The sequence below is a fragment of the Oncorhynchus nerka genome, linkage group LG24, assembly GCF_034236695.1.
Source record: "Oncorhynchus nerka isolate Pitt River linkage group LG24, Oner_Uvic_2.0, whole genome shotgun sequence".
NCBI lineage: Eukaryota > Metazoa > Chordata > Actinopteri > Salmoniformes > Salmonidae > Oncorhynchus > Oncorhynchus nerka.
The window spans coordinates 42,615,528-42,631,523 of NC_088419.1; the positions used below are offsets into that span (position 1 = coordinate 42,615,528).

The following is a 15,996-nucleotide window of genomic DNA, read 5'->3' on the forward strand; positions in this document are numbered from 1 at the left end:
TGGACAATTAATTTGACCTCATGGCTTGGTTTTTGCTACAAGCTTGGCTACCTCCATCATTCTCAAATAGAAGAAGTTTGGAACCACCAAGACTCTTCCTAGAGCTGAACGCCCGGCCAAACTGAGCAATCGGGAGAGAAGGGCCTAAGTCACGGATGTGATCAGAACCCGATGGTCAATGTGACAGTGCTCTGGAGTTCCTCTGTGGAGATGGAAGAACTTTCCAGAAGAACAACCATCTCTGCAGCATTCCACCAATCAGGCCTTTATGGTAGAGTGGCAAGACTGAAGCCACTCCTCAGTAAAAGGCACATGACAGCTTGCTTGGAGTTTGCCAAAAGGCACCTAAAGACTCTCAGACCATGAGAAACAAGATTCTCTGGTCTGCTGACACCAAGACTGAACACTTTGACCTTAATGCCAAGCGTCACATCTGGAGGAAATCTGGCACCATCCCTACGGTGAAGCATGGTGATGGCAGAATCATGCTGTGGGGGTGTTTTTCATCGGTAGAGACTGGGAGTTTAGTCAGGATTAAGGCAAAGATGAACGGAGCAAAGTACAGAGAGATCCTTGATGGACCTAAGACTGGGGTGAATGTTCACCTTCCAAAAAGACAACGACTCTAAGCACACAGCAAGGACAATGCAGGAGTGGCTTCAGGACAAGTCTCTGAATGTCCTTGAGTGGCCCAGCCAGAGCCCGGACTTGAATCCGATCTAACATTTCTAGAGAGACCTGAAAATAGCTGTGCAGCAACACTCACCTTCCATCCAGACAGAGCTTGAGAGGATCTGCAGAGAAGAATGGGAGAAACTCCCAAAATACAGGTGTGCCAAGCTTGTAGCGTCATACCCAAGAAGACTTGAGGCTGTAATCACTGCCAAAGGTTATTTAACAAAGTAGTGAGTAAAGGGTTTGAATACTTATGTAAATGTAATATTTCAGTTTTTGATTTTTAATAATTTAGCAAACATTTCTAAAAACCTGTTTTTGCTTTGTCATCATGGGGTATTGTCTGTAGATTGATGAGGGGGGAAACCATTGAATACATTTTAGAATAAGACTGTAACCTAACAACATGTGAAAAATGTCAAAGGGTCTGAATAATTTCAGAAGGCACTGCATCATAGGAAAACATCATCCTAACACGTTTTGGTAAAAATTTAAAATGTCACACTAGCTGACTTTTCTTCAGTACATTGCAGTCAATGGAGAAAGATGTGGCACAGGGTTGATAATTTTCTCAATATATTGCAGTCAATGTGAAAAGATGAGTGTCACAGGGTTGAGTTTTTCTCAATACATTGCAGTCAATGGAACAAGATGAGTGTCACGGGGTTGATGTTTTTCTCAATACATTGCAGTCAATGTGAAAAGATGTGTAAAAAGGTTGACGTTTTTCTCGTTTATCTCATGTCTGTCGTCTCACTCTCTACCGCCTTTTAATCCCTCCTCATTTTCTTCTCTCAATTCAATTCAATTCAAGGGCTTTATTGGCATGGGAAACATGTGTTAACATTGCCAAAGCAAGTGAGGTAGATAATATATAAAGTGAATATATAAAGTCAAAGAAACAATAAAAATGAACAGTAAACATCACACACACAGAAGTTTCAAAACAATAAAGACATTACAAATGTCATATTATATATATATATATACAGTGTTTTAACAATGTACAAATGGTAAAGGACACCATATAAAATAAACAAGCATAGATATGGGTTGTATTTACAATGGTGTGTGTTCTTCACTGGTTGCCCTTTTCTCGTGGCAACAGGTCACAAATCTTGCTGCTGTGATGGCACACTGTGGAATTTCACCCAGTAGATATGGGAGTTTTTCAAAATTGGATTTGTTTTCGAATTCTTTGTGGATCTGTGTAATCTGAGGGAAATATGTCTCTCTAATATGGTCATACATTGGGCAGGAGGTTAGGAAGTGCAGCTCAATTTCCACCTCATTTTGTGGGCAGTGAGCACATAGCCTGTCTTCTCTTGAGAGTCATGTCTGCCTACGGCGGCCTTTCTCAATAGCAAGGCTATGCTCACTGAGTCTGTACATAGTCAAAGCTTTCCTTAATTTTGGGTCACTCACAGTGGTCAGGTATTATGCCGCTGTGTACTCTCTGTGTAGGGCCAAATAGCATTCTAGTTTGCTCTGTTTTTTTGTTAATTCTTTCCAATGTCTCTCTCCTTTCCCCTTTCACCTCCACCCTCTCTCACCCTCTCCCTCACTCTCCCTCACTCTCCCCCTTCTCTCTCTCCCTCCTCCCCCTCCATTATCTCTCTCTGCTTCTTTCCCTGCCTCCTCTCCCTCCCTCTTTCCCTCCTCGGTCTGTCTGTCTGTTGACTCTCTCTCCCCTTCCTCCTCTCTCCCGCTCCCTCCACTCTCTCCCACAGACAGGCAGGCAGGCAGACAGGCAGACAGGCAGACAGGCAGGCAGACAGGCAGACAGGCAGACAGACAGACAGGCAGACAGGCAGACAGGCAGACAGACAGACAGACAGACAGACAGACAGACAGACAGACAGACAGACAGACAGACAGACAGACAGACAGACAGACAGACAGACAGACAGACAGACAGACAGACATGCCACATTCGGGGATCAACCCTAAACATAGCCTCAACCCTAAGCCTAACCCTAGCTTCATATCAACTCCCTGCTAACCCCAACCCTAGTCCACGCTTCATCTCCACATCTTGGCTCAGCCCTAACAATAGCCACATCCCTAACATTAACTTCTTGTCCACATCCCGGCTCAACCCTAACTCCAAGAGCTGAGTCAAGATGTGGAGAGCTAGGGTTAGGGTTTTTACTAGGGTTAGCGTTGAGCCAGGTTGTGGACATGAAGCTAGGTTTACAGTTGAGTTTAAAGTTTGTCTGCCTACCTGTCTGTTTATTTGTCTGTCTGTCTCTCTGTCTCACTGTCTCTCTGTCTGTCTGTGAGTGGATACAGTATATCAGTCAGTCTGTATGTCTTGTCTGTCTGTGAGTTTGTATGTCAGTCTGTCTGGTTTACCCCCACTGTATTCACATCCTACCATACCTTTGTCAATACATTATGCCTTAAAAATCTATTCTACGGTGCCCAGAAATCTGCTCCTTTTACTCTCTATTCTGAACGTACTAGATGGCCAGGTCTTTTAGCCTTTAGCCATACACTTATCCTACTCCTCCTCTGTTTCTTTGGTGATGTATAGGTTAATCCAGGCCCTGCAGTGCCTAGCTCCACTCCCATTCCCCAGGCTCTCTCATTGATTGACTTCATTAAATGTTAAAGCCTTGGTTTCATGCATGGTAACATTAGAAGGCTCCTCCCTAGGTTTGTTTTATTCACTGCCCTAGCACACTCTGCCAACCCGGATGTCCTAGCTGTGTCTGAATCCTGGCTTAGGAAGACCACCAAAAACCCTGAAATTTCCATCCCTAACTATAACATTTTCCAACAAGATAGAACTGCCAAAGGGGGCAGAGTTGCAATCTACTGTAGGGATAGCCTGCAGAGATCTGTTCTACTTTTAAAAATCCACCTCTCCAGAAACAAGTCTCTTACCTTTGCCGCTTACTATAGACCACCTTCTGACCCCAGACGTGCCCTGGACACCATATGCAAATTGATTGCCCCCCATCTATCTTCAGAGCTCGTGCTGCTAGGTGACCTAAACTGAGACATGCTTAACATCCCGGCCATCCTACAATCTAAGCTTGATGCTCTCAATCTCACACAAATTATCAATGAACCTACCAGGTACAACCCCAAATCCGTAAACATGGGCACGCTCAAAGATATCATCCTAACCAACCTTCCCTCCATATACACCCATGCTGTTTTCAACCAGGATCTCAGCGATCACTGCCTCATTGCCTGCATCTTTAATGGGCCATGCGGTCAAGGGACCACCCCTCATCACTGTCAAAGGCTCCCGAAAACACTTCAGTGAGCAGGCCTTTCTGATCGACCTGGTCCGGGTAACCTTGAATGATATTGACCTCATTCAGTCAGTAGAGGATGCCTGTTTATTCATTAAAAGTGCTTTCCTCACCATCTTAAATAAGCGTGCCCCATTCAAAATATGTAGAACCAGGAACGGATATAGCCCTTGGTTCACTCCAGACCCGACTGCCCTTGACCAGCACAAAAATATCCTGTGGCGTATTGCATTAGCATCGAATAGCCCCCGCAATATGCAACTTTTCAGGGAAGTTAGGAAAGCAAAGGCTAGCTTTTTCAAACACGGAAGGAGACAGCCCTGCACCCCTCACTGCAACTTGCCCAAGCCTCCCCCATTTCTCCTTCACCCAAATCCAGATAACTGATGTTCTGAAAGAGCTGCAAAATCTTGATCCCTACAAATCAGCAGGGCTAGACAATCTGGACACTCTCTTCCTAAAATTATCCGCTGAAATTGTTGCAACCCCTATTACTAGCTTGTTCAACCTCTTATTCGTATCATCTGAGATCCCCAAAGATTGGAAAGCTGCCGCAGTCATCCCCCTCTTCAAAGGAGGAGACACTCTAGACCCAAACTGCTACAGACATATATCTATCCTACCCTGCTTTTTGAAGGTCTTCGAAAGCCAAGTTTACAAACAGATCACCGACCATTTCGAAACACACCGTAACTTCTCCGCTATGCAATCTGGTTTCAGAGCTGGTCATGGGTGCACCTCAGCCACGCTCAAGGTCCTAAACGACATCATAACCACCATCGATAAGAGACAATAGTGTGCAGCTGTATTCATCGACCTGGCCAAGGCTTTCGACTCTGTCAATCACCACATTCTTATCGGCAGACTCAACAGCCTTGGTTTCTCAAATGACTGCATCGCCTGGTTCACCAACTACTTCTCTGACAGAGTCAAATCGGCAGTCTCTATGGGGGTGCAACAGGGTTCAATCCTCCGGCCAATTCTTTTCTCTGTATACATCAATGATTTCGCTCTTGCTGCTGGTGATTCTCTGATCCACCTCCATCCAGACAACACCATTCTGTATACTTCTGGCCCTTCTTTGGACACTGTGTTAACTAACCTCCAGACGAGCTTCAATGCCATACAACTCTCCTTCCGTGGCCTCCAACTGCTCTTAAATGCAAGCAAAACTAAATGCATGCTATTCAACCGATCGCTACCGTTACTTGCACACTCATCTTCTGCACATCTATCACGCCAGTGTTTAATTTGCCATACTGTAATAATTTTGCCACTATGCTCTATTTATTGCCTACCCCCCTTATCCTACCTCATTTGCACACACTGTATATACTATCTCTATTGTATTATTGACTGTATGTTTGTTTATTATGTGTAACTCTGTGTTGTTGTTTGTGTCGCACTGCTTTGCTTTATCTTGGCCAGGTCGCAGTTGTAAATGAGAACTTGTTCTCAACTAGCCTACCTGGTTAAATAAAGGTGAAATAAAATGAATAAAAATAAAAGTCTGTCTGTCTGCCTTTCTCCCTCTCTGTCTGTCTTAGTGGATCTGTGTTTCTGTTTGTCTGTCTGAGTGTTTCACCAATTTACCCATCGCAGCTCTATCACCAACCTTTTTGCCTTGAATGCAATGTATTGACTTGTGTGCCAATACCCTTGAAGCATATCTATGCGTCAATATCCTGTCTGTGGAGTTGGGAAAATGGAGAGAGAGGTGGAGGTCGGGGAGAGGATGGAGTGAGAGGAGAGAGAGAAGAGGGAGAGGGAGAAAATATTAGAGGGGGGAGAAGGCGGGAGATAGAATGTAGGGGGGAGGAGGGAGCGAGAACGAGAAAAACGGGAGGGAGACGGTGGAGGGAGGGGATAAAGAGAGAGAAAGGAGGGAAGAAAAGATAGACCAGAGAGAGACGAAGGTGTCATGTCTGTGATTCCGTCCTCCATTTGTCCATATTGTGATGCAAATCATGCCCAATTGAATGCAATGTATTTACTTAGGCATCAACCCTGTGACTCATCTTGTCCCATTGACTGCATTGACATAAGACTCAATTGGTTGACAATTATCTTTTCCCATTTACTGCTATGTATTAACATATGCATCAACCCTGTGACACTCATCTTGTCCCATTGACTGCAATGTATTGAGTTAAATGTCAACCCTGTGGCCCTCATTCTTTCCCATTCCCTGAATTTTATTGAGAACAACAGCTGCTGTAATATTTGACATTTTCTGGCTGATAATGGGCTGCAATTCTACTTAGACCTGCAGCCCTCTAGACCATGTTTATTGTTATTTGTTCCCCATGCAGAGCCTGAGGAGTATGAGGCCAAAGACATTGGTGTGAGGGTCATGTCCCCTCAGTCTGTCCTCATCAGCTGGGTGGACCCGGCTATCGAGATGGAGAAGGTCCTACCTGGTGGCTCCAGGTGAGAGTAGGCTTGTGTGTGTGTGTGTGTGTGTGTGTGTGTGTGTGTGTGTGAGAGAATGTAATGTATCTTCCTCTCTCCAGACACTACACAGTGAAGTACAGGGAGAAGGGTGAGTCTGCTCGATGGGAGTACAAGGAGACCAACCAGAGGAGGCTGCTGATAGATACCCTGTCAGCTGATGGGATGTACGAGTTCTCCGTCCGAATCTCCCAGGGAGACAACCACGGCAAGTGGAGCGTGTCCGTGTTCCAGAGGACCCCAGAATCTGGTAGGTTGTCTTACTGCCTGTCTGAAAATATAAAATAAACCCAAGTCTTCCATGTAATTTCCCATTTTTTAAGAGAGTAAATGGCATCCTACAGTGTCATACAAATGAAAGATTTAGGGATAAATCATAGTTCTAACCGGTTTTTGCATTCATTCATATTTCATTCAGATTATTCCCTTCAATGAAATCCTTCATGAAAACCTCTGCCATAATTCATAGCTGCTTCTGGCTGAATAAGTAAGGGTTCAGGGAGATTTTCAGCCTGGCTGGCTCCGACTTGGAGCTCTAATCTAAATTTCCTTAGAGGATCTCTGGGTTTTATTCTCTGGAAATCTATAACAGGACGTGAATTTTTCCCCATTTGAACCCCATTGGCAGGAGAAACACTACTGTTACTGTTACAGCGTCTTTCTTTCTGCTCTCCTTGCTCCTGTTTTCTCTCTCGGGACTCATTATTTCTCCTCCTTTTTTCCATCCCTTTTTTCCTCTGTGTTCTTAAGCTCCCTCTGGTCCTCCGGAGAACTTTGATGTTAAGCCACTGAGAGGGAAGGGAACCGCTGTCACGGCGACCTGGGACCCACCTGAGGAACCCAACGGGAGGATACGAGGTCCGAACACGAGAACATTCAGGAGATTACTTCACTGTATCTCTCTTATTAATCAATCGCATAATATATAGTATATATGTAAAAGACAAAATAAACATTGCCCTTTTTTTTCTTGGCCCAGCAAATCAAGCATGCTAATCTCGGAGTTGAATTAGATGACACGACTTTGGGGATATTATTGTATGCAGATGATAGTGTCCTCCTTGCAGAGAGTGAGTTTGAGTTGCAATGTATGTTGAACACTGTCAATCTCTGGTGTACCAAATGCAGATGAATGATTAACCAAGATAAAACCCAGATAATGCACTTTTTAAAAAAAGGGTAGGGTAAGAAGTATTCATGGCTTCTCTTTTGGAACAATGCCCCTAAACTACACAAGCTCATATAAATACCTTGGTTTCCTTTTTGATAAATGTATTTATTTTTATTTGATTTATTTAACCTTTACTTAACCAGGTAGGCTAGTTGAGAACAAGTTCTCATTTGCAACTGCGACCTGGCCAAGATAAAGAATAGCAATTTGACACATACAACAACGCAGAGTTACACATGGAATAAACAAAACATACAGTCAATAATACAGTAGAACAAAAGAAAACAAAAAGTCTATATACAGTGAGTGCAAATTAGATAAGTTAAGGCAATAAATAGGCCATGGTGGTCGAAGTAATTACAATATAGCAATTAAACACTGGAATGGTATATGTGCAGAAGATGAATGCGCAAGTAGAGATACTGGGGTGCAAAGGAACAAGATAAATAAATACAGTATGGGGATGAGGTAGGTAGATAGATTGGCTGTTTACAGATGGGCTATGTGCAGTGGTTTGTGAGCTGCTCTGACAGCTGGTGCTTAAAGCTAGTGAGCTAGGGAGATATGAGTCTCCAGCTTCAGTGATTTTTGCAGTTCGTTCCAGTCATTGGCAGAGAACTGGAAGGAAAGATGACCAAAGGAGGAATTGGCTTTGGGGGGGACCAGTGAGATATACCTGCTGGAGCGTGTGCTACGAGTGGGTGCTGCTATGGCTGCTGCTATGGTGACCAGTGAGCTGAGATAAGGCGGGTCTTTACCTAGCAGAGACTTGTAGATAACCTGTAGCCAGTGGGTTTGGCGACGAGTATGAAGCGAGGGCCAACCATCGAGAGCGTACAGGTCGCAATGGTGGGTAGTGTATGGGGCTTTGGTGACAAAACGGATGGCACTGTGATAGACTGCATCCAGTTTGTTGAGTAGTGTGTTGGAGGCTATTTTATAGATTACATCACCAAAGTCGAGGATCGGTAGGATGGACGCAGTGCCCTTGTTTGGGTGTAGGGCCTGATCAGAGCCTGGAGGTACTGAGGTGCCCCCCCACCCCCTCAGTTTTATGTTCCGCTACAAGACCATGGTGCTTGCCTACGGAGCTGTGAGGGGAACGGCACCTCAGTACCTCCAGGCTCTGATCAGGCCCTACACCCAAACAAGGGCACTGCGTTCATCCACCTCTGGCCTGCTCGCCTCCCTACCACTGAGGAAGTACAGTTCCCGCTCAGCCCAGTCAAAACTGTTCGCTGCTCTGGCCCCCCAATGGTGGAACAAACTCCCTCACGACGCCAGGACAGCGGAGTCAATCACCACCTTCCGGAGACACCTGAAACCCCACCTCTTTAAGGAATACCTAGGATAGGATAAAGTAATCCTTCTCCCCCCCCCCCTTAAAAGACCTAGATGCACTATTGTAAAGTGGCTGTTCCACTGGATGTCATAAGGTGAAAGCACCAATTTGTAAGTCGCTCTGGATAAGAGCGTCTGCTAAATGACTTAAATGTAAAATGTAAATGGATGTTTGGCAGCATGAGTGAATGATGCTTTGTTACGATATAGGAAGCCGATTCTAGATGTAATTTTGGATTGGAGATGCTTAATGTGAGTCTGGAAGGAGAGTTTACAGTCTAACCAGACACCCAGGTATTTGTAGTTGTCAATGTATTCTAAGTCAAAGCCGTCCAGTGTAGTGATGCTGGACGGGCGAGCAGGTGCGGGCAGTGATCGATTGAATAACATGCATTTAGTTTTACTTGCGTTTAAGAGCAGTTGGAGGCCATGGAAGGAGAGTTGTATGGCATTGGAGGTGTCTGCGTAAAGGTGGATCAGAGAATCACCAGCAGCAAGAGCAACATCATTGATGTACAGTATACAGAGAAGAGAGTCTTCCCGAGGATTGAACCCTGTGGCACACCCATAGAGACTACCAGAGGTCCGGACAACAGGCCCTCCGATTTGACACACTGAACTCTATCAGAGAAGTAGTTGGTGAACCAGGCGAGGCAATCATTGGAGAAACCAAGGCTGCCGAGTCTGTCAAGAAGAATGTGGTGATTGACAGAGTCGAAAGGCTTGGCCAGGTCGATGAATACGGCTGCACAGTAATGTCTCTTATCGATGGCAGTTATGATGTCGTTTAGGACCTTGAGCGTGGCTGAGGTGCACCTATGACCAGCTCTGAAACCAGATTGCATAGCGGAGAAGGTACGGTGGGATTCGAAATGGTCGGTATTCTGTTTGTTAACTTGGCTTTCGAAGGCCTTAGAAAGACAGGGTAGGATAGATATATGTCTGTAGGGTCTAGAGTGTCACCCCCTTTGAAGAGGGGGATGACCGCGGCAGCTTTCCAATCTTTGGGAATCTCAGACAATACGAAAGAGAGGTTGAAAAGGCTAGTAATAGGGGTTGCAACAATTTCGGCAGATAATTAAAAAAAGAGAGTGTCCAGATTGTCTAGCCCGGCTGATTTGTAGGGGTCCAGATTTTGCAGCTCTTTCAGAACATCAGCGATCTGGATTTGGGTGAAGGAGAAATGGTGGGGGCATTGGTGGGTTGCTGTTGAGGGTGTCGGGCAGTTGACCGGGGTAGGGGTAGCCAGGTGGAAAGCATGGCCAGCCGTAGAGAAATGCTTATTGAAATTCTCAATTATCGTGGATTTATCGGTGGTAACAGTGTTTCCTAGCCTCAGAGCAGTGGGCAGCTGGGAGGAGGTGCTCTTCTTCTCCATTGACTTTACAGTGTCACAGAACTTTTTTGAGTTAGTACTACAAGATGCAAATTTCTGTTTGAAAAAGCTAGCCTTAGCTTTCCTAACTGCCTGTGTATATTTGTTCCTAAATTCCCTGAAAAGTTGCATATCACGGGTGCTGTTCGATGCTAATGCAGAACGCCACAGATTGTTTTTGTGCTGGTCAAGGGCAGACAGGTCTGGAGTGAACCAAGGACTAAATATATTCTTAGTTCTAATTTTTTTTGAATGTATGACCTTTGAAGAGGGTATAAAGTCTGTATCAGATTATGCAGGGAGAGCATTGGGGTCTGTAAGTAAACTGAAAATCTGTAAAGACCATGACTATGGTATCTATTCACAGCTCTATAATTCATGTGTGTGTCCTATACTGAACTATGCTGCTGGAATCTGGAGTTTTATCAAATCCAAAACTATTCAGAATACAATATTTTTGGGAGTGCATACGTTTTCCCCAAGCCTTGCTATTCAAGGTGACATGGGGTGGAACCCAGTGAAATATGACAGAGTGGTGAAATGATTAGGTTATGGAATATGCCAGAGGACAGAATAACAAACAGCTTTTTAACTGGGATTAAACACACAACTACCCCTGGAGAAAGGAAATCAATTCCACATTTAAGGAAGCTGATCTATAACACATATTTAAAAACAAGTTACTCTGCAATGTCAATATGATCAAACACAAGTTAATCCTAACCTACAAAGAAAAATAGTCAACTGACATATGGCTAAAACCAAAACTCAGAACTCAGAACAACCAGATCAAAAACGGCCACAATCCAGAACCTTATATCACCTCTCACTTAACCAGAAACCAATGGTCCTTGTGTGCTCAGTTGAGAACCGGGATAGTGCCTCTGGCAATTGAAATAGGTAGGTTCAATGCCAAAGATGAAGAAGAATGACTATGTACAGTCTGTGATTTAGGAGAGGTAGAGAATGAACTGCACTTTTTATTTTATAATACTTTATATGATCATTTGAGAGCTATACTTTTTGATACAATTTTTCTGGATTAGAGATGAAGAAAAACTTGAATGGCTATTTTAGCAAAGATGGTTGCAAATTTTATCTCGAAAGCTTGGGAGATGCAACAAGACAAGTTAAAACCTGTTGGGGATACACGTTCCCTTTTAGGAACCCCCCCCCCACCCCCTCAGCTGGAATGTGGCGCATGGAACGCAAGAAATATTCCTAAAAATATTTAACCTCCACACATTAATAAGTAAAATAGCTCAAATGAAAGATAAACAAGTTGTTTATCTACCCAGCAAGTCAGATTTCTAAAATGTTTTACGGCGAAAACATAGCACATATTTATGTCAAACCACCACCGCAGACATAGCTCATTAGCATAGCCAAGTAGGAAAAAATATGCAATCAACAAACGCAGGATTAAAAGAAAAATCATTTCACTAACCTTTTGAAATCTTCATCAGATGACAGTAATATAACATGTTACATTCATTTTTTTTTCAATAATCTGCAATATATATCCATAAATCTCTATTTACAATGACGCATCGTTCAAAAAATGCTACTAAAATGTCAGGAGAAATGACGATAGCTCCGGCAGATAACGTCAGCTAACAAGGAATACACATCATAAACTTTGACTAAATATGCATGTTTTACATATGTATAGGAAGATACACTTCTTCTAAATGCAATCGCTGTGTTACATTTATTTTTAACGTTACAGGTTGCGTTCACTAGGCTATACTAGGAGTCGGCGCTCCAAAATTAGCATTATGGCTCCTCTATCTTGGAGTCGACAGAAACCCAAATTTACCACATAAATATTCCCTTACCTTTGCTGTTCTTCCATCAGAAGACCTGGAAGGGATTATAATGACCAAAACAGCGTTTAGTTTTCAAGTCTGTGTCTTTCGGTTCTCAAAAACGACACATTTCGGTCGAAATGTAGCCAAAATTCAAGTGGATGCGCACCAAAACGTCGAAATTATATATTATATGTCGAGTAAACTTGTCAAACTATGTTCATAATTAAGCTTTAACATGTTATAAAGGTGCACAGAAATCGTGAGGACGAACAGAAACACACACGTCGTTTAATCGATCCTGAGGAAAAGACATCACCCGACCAGAGCGCGCATAAGCGTACCCTTTTTTTTCGTGTGACCGAGACCTTTCGGCCCGCTCAAACTCTCCTGAGCACGTGATTCTCACAATGAGAAGCCCCATTGAAAGCAGGCTTCGCGCTGAACACGTACAGACTGTTCCCAGAGCTGTAACTGTTTGGGAGGTGCGTATACGATGACGTCAAAGTTGGGCCAACTTTTTCCATGACAAGAGAGACTTTGGGAGAATGCATGCCCTGAGACTTCTGCTTTACATAGAGACAAAATTTAAACGGTTTTAGAAGCTTTAGAGTGTTTTCTATTCGATAATATTTTTTATATGCATATATTAGCAACTTTTGACAAAAATTTATCCTGTTTTATATGGGTACCCAATTCCTCCAGAAGGGGCAGTAAACAAGGCTAGCCTTAAGGTTTTTGTTTTGTTTTGTTTCCTCAATTGTCTGTCATTGCCGTATGAACATATGTTTCTACTGTATATACACTGAGTATACAAAACATTAAGAACACCTGCAGCTTCATTAAATAGTACCCGTAAAACACCAGTCTCATCATCAACAATGAAGAGGCGACTCTGGGTTGCAAAGAAAAAGCCATATCTCAGACTGGCCAATAAAAATAAAAGATTAAGATGGGCAAAATAACACAGACACTGGACAGAGGAACTCTGCCTAGAAGGCTAGCATCCCGGAGTCGCCTCTTCACTGTTGACGTTGAGACTGGTGTTTTGCGAGTACTATTTAATGAAGCTGCCAGTTGAGGACTTGTGTGTGAGGTGTCTGTTTCTCAAACTAGACACTCTAATGTACTTGTCCTCTTGCTCAGTTGTGCACCGGGGCCTCCCATTCCTCTCTCTATTCTGGTTAAAGCCAGGTTGCGCTGTTCTGTGAAGGGAGTAGTACACAGCGTTATACAAGATCTTCAGTTTCTTGGCAATTTCTTGCATGGAATAGCCTTCATTTCTCAGAACAAGAATAGACTGATGAGTTTCAGAAGAAAGTCTTTGTTTCTGGCCATTTTGAGCCTGTAATTGAACCCACAAATGCGGATGCTCCAGATACTCAACTAGTATAAAGAAGGTCAGTTTTATTGCTTCTTTAATCAGAACAACTGTTTTCAGCTGTGTTTGCAAAAGGGTTTTCTAATGATCAATTAGCCTTTTAAAATGATAAACTTGGATTAGCTAACACAACGTGCCATTGGAACACAGGAGTGATGGTTGCTGATAAATGGGCCTCTGTACACCTATGTAGATATTCCATTAAAAATCAGCCGTTTCCAGCTACAATTGTCATTTACAACATTAACAATGTCTACACTGTATTTCTGATCAATTTTATGTTATTTTAATGGACAAAAAAATCGCTTTTCTTTCAAAAACAAGGACGGTGTTTGAATGGTAGTGTACTTTGTGTCCCTCATTACTCAAGTGTTTTCAGTTGGTGCTAATATGTAATGATCCTGGTCCTCCTCCCCTCAGAGTACATAATGTCCTATGCTCCTGCCATGAAACCTTTTGGGATGAAGTCAGTGACATACCGCGGCAGCACCACCTCAGCCATCATAGACGGCTTCCTGCCTGGGGACCTCTACATCTTCAAGATCAGAGCCACCAACAGGAGGGGCCAGGGTCCCCAGACCAAAGCCTTTAGTGTAGCCATGCCTGGAGGCACCGGTAAGCATATATACTGTGTGTGTGTGTGTGTGTGTGTGTGCGTGCGTGCGTGCGTGCATGTATGTGCCTGCATACGTGATGTTAGTTACAATTTTAATGTCCTAATGGTGTGTACACTTAACTAATACTCCATCTTACTTGCCAGCCAGCAGTGCTGCCTCCTCGCCAACTCAAGGTGGCCGTAGAACCAGCTACACCCCCTCTCAGGCGTCCAAACAGGACAGTTACCGTGACGATGTCGTCAACCTCCAATTAGAAGACGTAACCAAGGAGCCGACCACACCCACTCAGACCACATCTGCCCCGCCCACCTCCAAGCGGACACGGCCCCTCACCAAGACACGCTCCTATCACAGCATCTTCTCAGATGTGAGGGGCACGGTCAGGAACAGGGCGACCAATCAGCGACTAGGAGCCGGTACTGCTCCAGCCAGAGACAAGGGGAGAAAGACAGAAGCAGAGGATGAACAGGAGGAGGAGAACAAAACAACAGAAACCACTCAAGACGAAGAGGAGGAGAAGCTCACTAACGAAGATGTGGAGGAGAAGAAAGAAGCAGTGACTCAGAACAATGTTGTTCCTTCTACACCTGAGGACAGTGGCTACGTCAGAGGGAGAGGTAAAGGGAAGGATGTAGATGAGCCCTCCAGACCCAGCCTCAAAACAGAAGTTCCCTCATCAGAGGGCTCCTCATCATCCTCTAAACCCTCCTACCCTCTCCGCAAACCTCTCTCTGGCAGACGCATCAATTCTGGTCGAAGACCATTCTCCCGGACATCAGTCTCAGGGTCAGTGTCCCAGTCAAAGACACAGGATGCAGAAAAGGACAGCGCCTCCTCATCCTCCTCATCTTCTTCATCCTCCAGCCCATCCCCCAACGAAGAGTCTGCAGCCATCAGGAAGGACGACACTGTCACCAACTACTCCGAGGGCAAAAAGATCTACAACCAGCCAAGTGCCGCAGCGGCCAAACCCTCCACCTCAACCCCTACCCCAAACCAGGCCATCTCAGAGCCCAAGACCGAGGCACCATCTGTGGGAAGAGGATCTGCTCTGCCGGGCCGTGGATATGGTTATGGCAGGCGGAAACCCGGGATCCTGTCTCGAGGGAATCCAAATGGCCAGGTTCTTACTGGACTCATCAAACCTGGGTCAGACTCGACTTCCGCCGGCATGTCCCAGTCCACTCTACCAACCAAAGGCAAGATCCCAGAAACATCACACACTCACGGCTCACACACTCCTAGCACACAGGACTTAACACATCACCAAGACAATAATGACTACAACAACTACAAAGTCACAGAGGCAGAGGCCACCAAAGAAGAAGAACCCATTTCCAGTTCCCGGACCATTTCCACTAAACATTCTTCTGAGGACAGGACACAGGACAAGAGAGAGGAGGGAGGGAGGGGAGACAGGAGAGAGGAGCGAGGGAGTGGAGATAGGAGAGGGGATGGAGGGAGGGGAGACAGAAAAGTACAGGAAAGGAGGGGAGACAGGGGAGAGGATGGAGGGCGTGAAGACAGGAGAGAGGAGAGAGGGAGGGGGGACAGGAGAGTAGAGCGAGGGAGGGGAGAGAAGAGAAAGGAAGAAGGGAGGGGAGACCGGAGAGAGGATGGAGGGAGGGGAGACAGGAAAGAAGATGGAGGGAGGGGAGAGAAGAGAGAGGAAGAAGGGAGGGGAGACCGGAGAGAGGATGGAGGGAGGGGAGACAGGAAAGAAGATGGAGGGAGGGGAGACAAGAGAGAGGAGGGAGAGAAAGGAGACAAGAGAGAGGAGAGAGAGAGAGAAAACAGGAAAGAGGAGGGAGCGAGGGGAGACAGGAGAGAAGAGGGAGAGATGGAAAACAGGAAAGAGGAGGGAGCGAGGGGAGACAGGAGAGAAGAGGGAGAGATGGAAAACAGGAAAGA

The 15,996-nt window shown here is 44.8% G+C and overlaps 1 protein-coding gene across 1 annotated transcript in view; it reads left to right on the forward strand.

The window, feature by feature from the left end:
* LOC115107505 (fibronectin type III domain-containing protein 1-like) overlaps positions 1-15,996 on the forward strand; it is an 84,395-nt gene that overhangs the window by 21,409 nt on the left and 46,990 nt on the right. The window contains exons 7-11 of the mRNA XM_065008915.1: positions 6,254-6,371; positions 6,455-6,642; positions 7,143-7,250; positions 13,889-14,083; positions 14,229-15,485. Coding sequence (XP_064864987.1) covers positions 6,254-6,371; positions 6,455-6,642; positions 7,143-7,250; positions 13,889-14,083; positions 14,229-15,485 — 1,866 coding nt within the window. The remainder of the gene's footprint in view (positions 1-6,253; positions 6,372-6,454; positions 6,643-7,142; positions 7,251-13,888; positions 14,084-14,228; positions 15,486-15,996) is intronic.